At 37.7% G+C, this 11,580-nt stretch overlaps 1 protein-coding gene across 1 annotated transcript; it reads right to left on the bottom strand.

The window, feature by feature from the left end:
* Window positions 1-718: 718 nt before the first annotated feature.
* On the bottom strand, window positions 719-7,597 carry slc25a33 (solute carrier family 25 member 33). Its single transcript, XM_068324765.1, has 7 exons — window positions 7,394-7,597; window positions 5,250-5,423; window positions 4,051-4,128; window positions 2,956-3,056; window positions 2,540-2,606; window positions 1,637-1,914; window positions 719-1,548 (listed from the first exon to the last, which is right to left on the bottom strand). The coding sequence occupies exons 1-7, from the start codon at window positions 7,432-7,434 to the stop codon at window positions 1,352-1,354; spliced, it is 936 nt and encodes a 311-aa protein (XP_068180866.1). The 5' UTR covers window positions 7,435-7,597; the 3' UTR covers window positions 719-1,351.
* Between the last annotated feature and the right edge of the window lie 3,983 nt (window positions 7,598-11,580).

Genomic DNA, 11,580 nt, shown 5'->3' with positions numbered 1-11,580 from the left:
GCAGGTCCTTTGCTGCTCTAGCTGGATAGTGTGATGTGGTTCTTTGCAACTACAGCTGAACTGAATATAGATGCCAATTCAAATTTAAAAATTACTATGTTAATCATACTAGAGGGTTACTTCCTTTGATATAAATTTAGGTGCCATTAACCTCTGGCATACTTCATATGAAATGGGGCACATACTGTACCTCTGCCAAGTGGTAATACCATGCCTTTCTTACTCGACTGCTGATTGGCTGGGAAAGATGTTTGTTACAAATTTGTTTCATTACAGAAAGTGGTATGACTTTAAATCTAATCAGTTATTTCCCTCCCCATAGCTTACTTTACTCAAAATGAAACTGAAATTCTAAACATCTGATTTATCCTGTTGTCACAAACACACACTGATCACATAACCTCCTGAAATGACTTAAGATATTCATGCTGATAAGCATTGTTTAAATTACAGTAAGTGAAAATTAGAGTAGAATTGACCAGTATTTTAAAGGAAGCTGTGAGACATCACACAAGTTACTCCCAAATGTACATTCAGTCAAATCTTGATATCATGACTTAATTTTCTAATACTTCAGGATATTTTCGTAAAACTGAACTAGACTCTCACATTCTGTGATGTTTCACATCTCCATAGTGCAGCAATCCTTAAAGAATGTACTTACATTATGATAAAAAATTGGATTTAGCATGATCACCATTAGCGAACCAAAAAATGCTTAAGTTTCATGATGCATTTTATTGAACCACTGGTCAAATACGCATCAAAGTTCTCATTATAGTGTAAAATATGACTGTCTCTTTCACAAAGAAACAAACATAAACAAGAATATTTTTCTATATTTGTTAAATGAAAAATATGATAATTTCTCTGTAATTCAAACTTGAAACCCAAACATTGTATTTGTGACAAAACAGAAATCTCAAAATGTGTGGTCATAATATTGTAAGAAGCAGTGCTAACACTAGCACTTAACCTGAATTACTTTTCATCTTAAACTAAATGAGTTGACCTGTGCAGTCGTGTGTTGGTACATTTACCACTGATAAAAGAACACAAACACCGCTATAAAACAACAGAACATAAAATAATTTAGTTTACACTCCTCTAAGAAAATGACCTATTTCACAGGTTTGGAGTTTCAAGTACCAAGACTGAATAATTATTTTGATAAACTCCTAAGACAAGTCAATAAAATAATATGTTTAGTTCTTTGGATAACAGCATAACCTGTTCAAACCCAGCCATAAAGGTCTCTGTGGCACCACACTGAAAAATGGATGTGCTGCATTTGCAAACGTCTGTTGCCAAGTGTGTGTTGGGTGTTCAGTGGTTTCCTTTGAGGAGCTCTTCACTTGTCTCCCAGCAGATGGACAATGAGTTCATATGTGGAGAGGACGATGGCCGTGTTAGGTATTTGTCTAATTAACTGTGGAATGAGTCCTCTATAAAAAGCTGCGTAGCCCTCCTCGACTGCTATTAACCTCCCCGTCTGGAAGAAATGCTTGTACTTGCTGCCTTCCTCACGCAGCCTCGTCCGAATGACCTCTGTGGAAACAAGCAAAACAAAAGGTATTAGTCATTTAAATACAGAGGTCTCTGTGGTGCACTGAGAAAAAAACACGCATGTGTTTACCATGTGGGTAAGCTATGCAGGACGCACAACCCTTTGAAAAAGCAGCTGCCATCATCAGACTGAGGAAGTCTGATGCTCCCTTCTCTTCACTATTTGGTGAGGTAAATTTGCGCTTGGCAAGGTTTTTCTTCAGTGTCTCATAGATGAGGAAGCAGATCATGGTCTCCGAGATGCCAGCATAAGATGCAGTCAGACCCCGGTAGAAGCCCCGAATCCCTTCCATTTTGTAAACATAGCGGGTGCACTGCAGTGCATTCATCTTCTTCTCCCCTCTGGCTCTGAAAAGTCAAGCAGATTCAGCAAAAATGAGTTAAATAATTTTTGTCTGTCTGCAAAACTTCCACAAATACTAACTACCCGTCAAAGGTTAACAGAGCTCAAAGCATTGGAAGTGGTAACAGATTAGAAGAAGCAGGGTATATTCCAACCTTTAATGGGAAGATTGTAACACTATGTTTTCCCAACTGGGTTGAATGAGTAGCAAAAATATATCCAATAATTTTCCAAATAAATAGGACTTTTTTTCTTTCTTTTTTTTACCAGGAGGCCAAAAATTCTCAACTCTTACGTCATACCACTGTCCTGTACTCGGTAAAACAAATATAGAATCATTTCACGCAGGACAGTGCGTCAGCACTGTGTATTTATGGATTCATGTCACGCACTGCATAGCCAAAGGACACTGCTGTTGGGGGAGGATCTCAGTTAAAGGTCACATAGGAGGACGTTTCCAACTGCAAAGTCCCTCAAATGAACCACGTAGTTTTCCAAAAAGCAAATCATTTTGTTTCACATTGAAATTATACTCCCACTAAATAATCATTTATAACCCACTGCATGTGTGTGCCAATATTTTTTGAGTATTAACTTCTGGGTATTTGGTAAACTTCACCATGCACTTACTTTTTCTCCAACTGCATTCTGGTCTTCACCATCCAAACTGGGTTCATCAGCGAGTTGGTAACAAAAGCTGTAAAGATAGAATGAAGGGAAGCGTGTTCATTTTTACACTGCTGCACAATTTAAGACAAATGTCATCCCCTCAGCACAAAAGTTTACGGATGTTTGTGTCGCACTCAAATTCATTCATCGGACACACAGCGAGGTCACAGATCACTGATTCGTGTAAAACACAGCAGTCAGATCAATTAAAAAGTGACTGAAGCTTCTAATTTAATTTCACATAATTCGAAAAGGGTTCATGTTGGCACTGTGTTATTTTCTGCACTCAGACATAACTTGAGATGTAGAACTAGTATATTTCATAGCTATTTTTGAGTTTATTTTGTGTCAATTGCATGTATGTTTAAAAATCTCACCTGCGACTCCAGCAGAGGACATGTGCACTGCTCCACTGTTGGGAACAAACAGTCCATTGAACATCTCTTTAGATTTAGAGTATGCAGCAAAATAAATGGCTCTGAAACACAGAGAACAAACTAGTTAGATCACTGGCTGTAAAAAATTCACACACGCTGCTTAAAGTTGAATGTGGTTTTTCAACAAGTAAGCAATAATATTTCGGATTCCATTTGGACTTGTCACGGTCTTTCACAGGCTGTATCCAGAGTCGTCTTTTCACTGGCTTGATTTGACTGCTCAGTTCTGGAACAAACTCTCACTACACCAGAAAATGGGCTGAATAAGCACTGGGCACCACAGGGCAATGATGACTGTGAACCTGTTTGAACTGGCCATGAGTCCATAGAATTACCGGTACTAAGCAAAGAGTCCCACTGCTGCTACTCATTAACCATGAGAACTATCCTCTCATGCACCGAACTTTAGCAGTTTAACCCAGTCTCAAAGTCTAGTCAACAGTTTGGCAATTGCATTAGCAGTTTATAGATGTTGAAAGGTTAGATTAGATGATCAATCACGATCACACAGACCAGAGCACTAAATATTAGTTGTTGGAAATAAAACTTTCGTGAAGAACTGATGTTGAAAATATTACATGCCAACAAAACAGAACAGCTACCATCAGCAGACGTTAACCTCAAACCAGAAAACTTGACTCTTTGTGAAAAACTAAATAAAAAGTTAATAGCAAATACAAAGGCCTGCTCATGTTGACAGATCCTGTGGTCTGAACATCTAATCTACGAGACTCCTTTGGGTGGTTGCACTCGGAAGTTGATGCCATGACAACAGCTTCCTGTTTATATGGTCAGTTGAAAATGAAAGTAAAACATTTAACACAGCCATCTCCTGTTGTTTTCTGTGAGTAGTGGATTGTCAACATTGTTAAACTGGAGCATCCCCACTCCAGTTTGTAGTCCTCTAGCTTCTACTTTATTGTTTTTTGGTAAAGCACAATTATTTGTTTACTATCATTAACACGATAGTTGCCACACAGTTTCAGCCCATTATTAAACATTAGTGAAGATGGTAGGGAAAAAGAATACTGATACCTTGAGGGGGCCACGCCAACCAGGTTTGGGCCCAGGCCGCGAAAAAGTGATCTTGGTCCTTCTTTTTCTAAGATTGATCTGAAAAATGTAAAGGCAATAAGCTTTACTCATATGAACCATTCAGATGTGAAAAGAAAAAGGTCTGTAAAAGACTATCCCAGTTTTAATCCAAGAAAACTATGTTGCATTTATGATAGCTTCTTCATTCAATCTAATTATTTTAAGTTGTCATAAACCAATCCTGTTCTGCAAGCTCCCAGCCGCCATCAAAAAAAGTGTTTTGGATTCAGACTGATACTGGTTTTGCCTGTGTTTGTTTGACTGAAACAAGTTCCCTGGCAGTACTGGTTTGTCACATCATGCAGATCCCCAAATGCTTTCATTCGTATGTAGTGATGGTTCACAGACCATGTGACGGAGAAGAGTACACTAGCAAAATCTTCAAAGCAGCGTCCAATAATGTGGTTTCAATTGTCGAAGAGGTTTTTAAACAGTCCTTGAAGAACTTTATATTTTTTAAAAATGCACACACAGCTTGAATGAGTACACTAATAATCTTGAACAAACCAAACAAATTAAAATCATTGCCTGAGTTATCTGGAGGCATTTTTAATGTTCAGCCTGCAGCTGCTGCAAACACCAGTTCAGACCGGCTCAATAAATGCCCCAGTCATCAGAGTGTAACGTGACACAATCCATCTCTGGCCCACCTAAGCAGAGTCATGCGAGGAGTACTTTTACAGGCAACTCGAAATACTTGTACACATATCCTAAGATCTGGTGGAAAGAAATTGTGCTTGTCATCCATTAAACAGTTGGCTAAAGACACCGAGTGTGAGCATGATGCCGTGCACTTAATCTTCATATTACATAACACAGGATTAAGGGTGTTATTTTAAGACTATGAAAGTAGAACACAAAGAACAAACTCATCTGAATGTTTCAAAAGTCGAATAAGACTACAAAATGGTGCAAATAAATATTATGTTGACAAATTTATAAACTCTTTTCATATCATAATACAAAAGTTACAAAACCATTAGTTATGACAGCATCGTTCTGACAAACAGTAATTAAGTGTAGCAGTTTTGAAGAAGTTACATGCCGTCCCTTCATTTGATAGTAAAAAAATCAGGAAGCCTTACTGGTCAGTGAAAACAGCATGTTAGCATTAATAACAAGAAAAGGAAATATCTTACCGCAGGACCTGAAGCAGTCCCGGTGTAACAGTCCCTGGGCGAATGACTCCGGTGCCACTCAGGGCTCCTAGTTGAACCTGAAAGATGGGTCTGAGGCTCAGGCCAGAGGACTGCAACCGTGTTTTCAACACCTCCAGTGGGCAGGTCACGATGGCTCCCACCGTGCCACTACATCTGTAAATTGACCCCACAGTCATTAGGATTATGGATTTCAAGTCATACAAAGAGGGCAGGCAATGTCCCCCCAGTAACTACACACAAACACATGCTGGCATAATTTATATGCAATGGCTAACCTGCTTGGGGTGCAATTAATTTCAAGCTCAGTCACAGTCAGACTTGTAACTGATTGTGAGCTTTCTTTCCATTATCATGTATTATGAGGCACCAAGTGTTATGAACAATTATTGTCAAACACCGGTGTCTTGTCCCCCTAACTGTTTATCCAATATTTATTTGTTATGTAATGCCTAATCAGTGGATATGTGCAATTTCCTCCAGGATTAATCAAGTATCCAACTATCTATCCATCCATCTCCAGAATGAATTTTAAAAAATTGATGCACAAGACTCCCTGTCTAAAAATAATTGTTCTCCTGACAAGATTGTTTTTTTGATAGCAGGTTTACATAAACAGCTGATTCTTTAGTTCGTTGCAACTCTCTCAGGCACATCCTTCATTCAGTGAGTCTAAACCACAATCAGGAACAAGCTTTGAAGTTTGGAACAGATTCAGCTACACCTGTGGAATGTCTTATCTGTGGGATAGTAAAAGGTCTGACAAGAGGAAACAACCCGCCTACTCGTCTTCCCCTTTATCATGCCTCAACAATGATTGTCAGTCAGTCAGTCATCCACTCCTTATTGATCACTGCATTATCCCCACACTCAAAACAAGAAAGGAACAAAAGTTGTGCTCTTGATTAGATTTTATATACAGCAGGATAAACGTTTAACAACCAACACATATTGTATGACACCATGTATGAAAATGTGCCGACTGGTTGATGAGACCATGACAACAGAGGAGGGAGAGGAGAATGAGGGTACATTAGGTGATGTACGTGTTTGTCACGTTGTAGAAAGAAAGAACCACGAGGTTTAAACTTATGGTTAAACATTAAATTGACTCTTCAGCTCCATACTGGATATACTGTACTGTAATTCAGAATTATGGTGTGAATGAAGCTACTACGGTATAAAACAAAAATTAAAATGGGTTGGGTGATCAACACATTGTCATAGATCTAAATACATTTAGTTTTTAACGCATGAATGAGAGCCACAGAGAGATCCCCTGAAGGTTCCTCACCACACTTCATGGGTAAAATGGCGTCATCATAAATAAACTTGAGCTTCAGCTTGAGTTTAAGTGTAACCATAACATAGTCTGGATGTCATTACGTTACATGGTATGTCACAGTACCGCATATTGTTAATAATTAAAAACGTTCATCAATTAGTCAGGAGGTAATGAAGGGTTAGCAGTGGTTGGTGTCCGCGGTTTGCTGTGCCACGTTCATCCACGATGGGAGCAACGGCTAACAGTCCCGAGTTGTGTGGAAAGCGAAAGACACTTTAATCACGTAATTTTAAAAAGACAACACGGGATGTATTCTTGTTACTTTAGAAATTTTTCATTGAAAGAAAAAACAACAACAACAACTAGAGGTTTTATTGTGGCAGCTAGCCTCATCTTTTAAATGTGACTGTCCTGCTAGCGCTAGCTTAAAACAAGATTATGCCGGCCGGTTGCTTCATTGTCCTCAACGACGATATCAAGGTTACTCATTCAAGACATACACATTAAAGCACGTCTTTAGCGTTCTTTTTGTTGTTGTAACACATAAATATGTCGGTCAGAAGAAACAAACTTTCACTTATTGACATTTGAAAGATAGTGCAGCGCTAACTGGATCGCGTTATGTTAATATAGCCATTAGCATGCTAGCTGTCAGCGCTCATGAAGATCCAACGGGGCGAGTAAATGTTTAATGGACTCACACGGCGTTTTCATAAGTAAATAACGTAATATATGTATAAAAAAAAAAGCTTATAATTAAACGTAATGTCACCCGTTCATTGACTCGGGAGATATTAATAGCACATTCTGGTCGGATCCAGTAAGCGTTCCCATGACTTACCCCCCAGCGAACAGATGCAGCAGCGTGTCTTTCTGCGCCATCCTTCTCTTTTCTAAGCAGCCACCATTCTCCAATTGTATTTACACTAAAATTGCGTTTTTTATCGAACAAAAATCGGTTTCTATAATCCCCGTCTTTGTCGCTAATTTATCCCTCCACCGGCTCCACGGAGATGTCAGCGGTGTGTCGAGCAGTGCAGTGACCTATCCAACTGCTCACTTTGACGTCAGTGGGCGGGGCGGGGGAGTTGTCTGTGACGTCATGACATGTGTTCGCCACAGTATGTCCTTTTTCAGCTGTTACGCAATTATCGATCAAAAACAACCGCAAAACAACGAGTTTGAACTTCAGAGTCCCACCTGACCTTCACTGGTTTACCTATAAGATATTCCAATCACAGCGTTATTTAAATTATGCACCCAATGGAGTACAACCACAAATATAATGTATAAAAGCAATAAAAACACAAGAGTTATAATTTAAAGACACTTAAGAAGACAGTAAAGTCTGCATTACTTATATACATTCGAGATGGTTGAGGAGGGTTAGGGTTAAGGTTAGTTGGGTTAGGGCTAGAGGTTAGGGGTTAGATTTAGGATGGGGCTGGGAATAGTACTCTAAATAGTAATATAAATCCTTCTGTTGGCTTGTTGTTGGTGTGTGAAAATCACAAAAGCAATATCCTGTTATGACCTCCTATAATCTGGATCGTACTCTACGATTTGTATTCTTATCTAAAACTATTTATGTAACACACTGTACATTAACGCCTGCTGGTATGGTAACTTCTACACAAGTCCTTGTTCAAAAGAACAACAGGAAAGACCTTGACTTTAATTGGACACAAACTGTGACTTCATTGCCTATTAACGGAGCCGTAGGAGACATGTGATGTTATGGTACAGTGTGTATGGTTCACCAATGAGGGCTTTGCAATAACACCTGGAATGTGACTGTTTCTACCCGACACTTTAAACCTTTGAAAACAACTTTGTAGCACAGTTATACCACTAGATCCAGGTAATTGTTAAACAGTTTCGTTGAACAAGCTGAACAGCATTTTGACAGTGTTGTTGAAAAATAGTCCAGTTTGCTGGATTTTAGTTCATGTCTTTCTTTAATAAATATCTTAATTTAGTTTATACTGCTGGAGTACTGTATTTTTATGTTGTGTTCTTGACTGTTTGACTTATGGAATTATAGCATGTTTACACAAATTTTAAATATCAAATATAATATTCTGACAATGAACCAAACCAGTTTTGAAAAAGTGTACCAAAACAATTTTTGACTAATTAAACATTGAATAAAAATAGCACCTAGATGTTAGCAAACCTTTCAGGGGATTTTGTTGAGATAACCATTTGAGTGGTTAAAAAAATTATCAACCATTTCCTGACACTCCCTTCTTCTTTCTTAGCATCATTAAATAAATAATGAAACACTGATCGATCTGCATTAACAATAATAATGCCACAGGTTGAGAGACTAGTTACAGATATCCAGAATGAAAATACACTGATATATACCTACATTTTGATGATGATTCTTCTGTACTTTTTGTCAAGTAGCAATTTGAGTTAGGGTGGAGATTTCACTAACTTTGTACTGATGTTTTTTTGTAAATATACAAGTCATTATCAGCCTCAAGTGGATTTACATTGTGTTCCATAAAGAACACATGACTGATGACCTTGACTGATCTTCATGGGTATGCATGTTGGAATGCTGACACCAGCAGACCAAATATGGAACACAACAGTAGAGTTCCTCAAGCTCCTGACCTGAGTTTCACAATCCATGTCATGTTTTTGTCCTCTTTCACAGTTCTAGCTTGTGTTCTTACTTAGTTAATAGAACTGCATTTTACATGACACTTTCTTACAAGTAGAATTTACACAAATTGCTTCAAACCATTAAATCACTCAAAATGAAAAATTAGGAAACTGTCGCGATTAACACCATGTTTAAAAAAAATTTGCACAAATGAATTAAGTCTAATTAAAGAAACATTGAAATGGTATTTCTTGAATTTGCTCGGGAAAGATTTGCTTTTTAAAGCCTGAACTCAGGAAACATTTTCATGGATAAAATATGGCAGCAAAACAAATAAAGTCACATTAGAAAGGAAACGTCAAGTGAAAAACATTGGCTGTGAATGTTACTTTCAGAAATCTCAAACATGCTCTGTTGTCAACGGATGTTCAGGAAGGCTGTTTGAGAAACATGGATTATAGGAGTGAAGCAATTCCTCGTGAGGATAATAAAAAGACCCTAACTTGAAAACCGGAGGTTTCTCAAGGACTTATAGACTGTAGAAAATATGCACAATATATCACTCCACAACTGCTGAATTTTGAAGTAATTGGACTCTGTTATTTTTATTGCGTAAACAGAAAACTGATCTGTCAGGCTATACTAGCATTACTGTCTATGTATTGTCTTGATAGCAAACTCTTTTATGGTATGCAAAATCAATAATCATGCTGTCTTTGAATGACTGGCCTCATAAAGTTGTAGGTGAATATTACACCCCTCTGGGGTTCTTGAATTTGGGTTTCTAATGCAGCACATGATTTACTGTATGTGTGTTAATAGCAAGTACACAGAGCTGAATCTAGACGTGTACCTGCAGTAAAGCTGGTAAACTACTAAAACACAAAGATTGAGATAACTGTTTGTGAAACTCTTCATGCATTGAGAAAAGATGTGATGATCCTTAAACCTCACCCCAGCCCCCTCTCCTTTACTCTCTGTTGTTCACTTTAAGTTTCACTCTATGTTTGGTTCGTGTAAATTTAAGTAAATTTCAGTTCTGGAGTAAAGACTTTCATTTGCTTTTCCTGAAATACTATTTCATTGAAAACCTGATGGCTGATTACAGACGGTGTGGCAAAAGCTTAATATTTTTTAAAGAAGTACTGTAATATTTAGGGTATTTTGCAATTTTTTTCAGTGCAAAACTGGGGTGTTCATGTCTTTTTACCAAACTGTAAAGTCCAAGATGTGTCAGGGGGGAGGACAGATCATTTTTTATATACTTTTGTTCTGCTTAGATAATTGCCATAAAATACAAATGTTAACATTTATATATTCAAAAAACTTCTCCATTTTGTACAGAATTTAGGTAACCTTTATGTGCTTGATTCAAGTCAATGCCTTCTCCATCTGCGTTTCAGTCCATATAAAACTGTTAGCTGGAGAATGATGCAACAGGAGAGTTGGTTAAATCATCATGCCCACAGCTCATGAGTCCTACATTTATAATTTGTCTCAACAATATGTTCATCAGGCACAGCTGAAATCTATTTTTAAACATTTTACTGGTTAATAAAGCACTAAACAGTTTATGCATGGTCTGCAACCCTACTACTGTATGCTCCAACTAGACCCTTCAAATTTTTCAGGATGTGCCTGCTTTCTATCCCTACACTCTAAATATAGAAAAGCAGTCTACGGTTTTTATGCTACACATATCTGTAACTAATACATCTGAGCAGTGCTCCAGCTCCAACGGTTCAAGATTCCCCGCTACCTTTCACTAATTCTGACTGAGTTTTCCCTGTCAGTCTTGTGACAAACTGAAAACTTCTCCAGACTTCCCTGCCTTTTCTCTATTATCATCTGGAATAGGCTTCTACTTTGCTACTGCTATAATTACTGTAATGCAATAGATCACTCATGTCCCCAAAAAACACTTTATTCTGTTTTAGTCTGTTACATTCTGAATTATTAACTTTCTCCTTTGTGAACCTATTCACTTTTTTTCCATTTAATAACTTGTCTCAATGCACTATGAACTACCTCGTTGTTGAAGCAAGATTCACTCGCTGCTGAGAGAGAAGTGAAAAGTTGCACGTACCAGTGTTTACTTTGTCGATCAGAGCCCTGATCAGGTTGACATCGCCAAACTCCATGAATAAAAAAAAAGTTTAAAGTGAAAGCTGACATTTCTAAAAAACAAATTACTAAAGACGTCTTTACTGAGATGAACCATGGAAGTGGGCAAGCATGAACAGATGCTTCAACCAGACATACTTGATTAAAATCAAAGGAATAATAAACCTGTGCAGATGCACCTTTGTAAACCTCCTTTTTTTTTTTTACCATAAATCTATTTTCACATTTTTGTAAGAATATTTAAACTTTTCAGTTTTGACAGATGACTTCTGTACAACATACACAAG

This window comes from Antennarius striatus, chromosome 2, assembly GCF_040054535.1.
Source record: "Antennarius striatus isolate MH-2024 chromosome 2, ASM4005453v1, whole genome shotgun sequence".
Classification (NCBI taxonomy): Eukaryota; Metazoa; Chordata; class Actinopteri; order Lophiiformes; family Antennariidae; genus Antennarius; species Antennarius striatus.
The sequence above is the reverse complement of the archived record's forward strand: the minus strand, read 5'-3'. Positions and strand labels throughout refer to the sequence as shown.

Excerpts from the sequence above, each read along its gene's own strand:
- slc25a33 (XM_068324765.1), bottom strand. The coding sequence starts at position 7,434 with ATGGCGCAGAAAGACACGCTGCTGCATCTGTTCGCTGGGGG. Across the intron at positions 5,424-7,393 it reads CTGCATCTGTTCGCTGGGGG|ATGTAGTGGCACGGTGGGAG; the intron begins GTAAGTCATGGG and ends GTCAATTTACAG. Across the intron at positions 1,915-2,539 it reads AGAATGCAGTTGGAGAAAAA|AGCCAGAGGGGAGAAGAAGA; the intron begins GTAAGTGCATGG and ends TTGACTTTTCAG.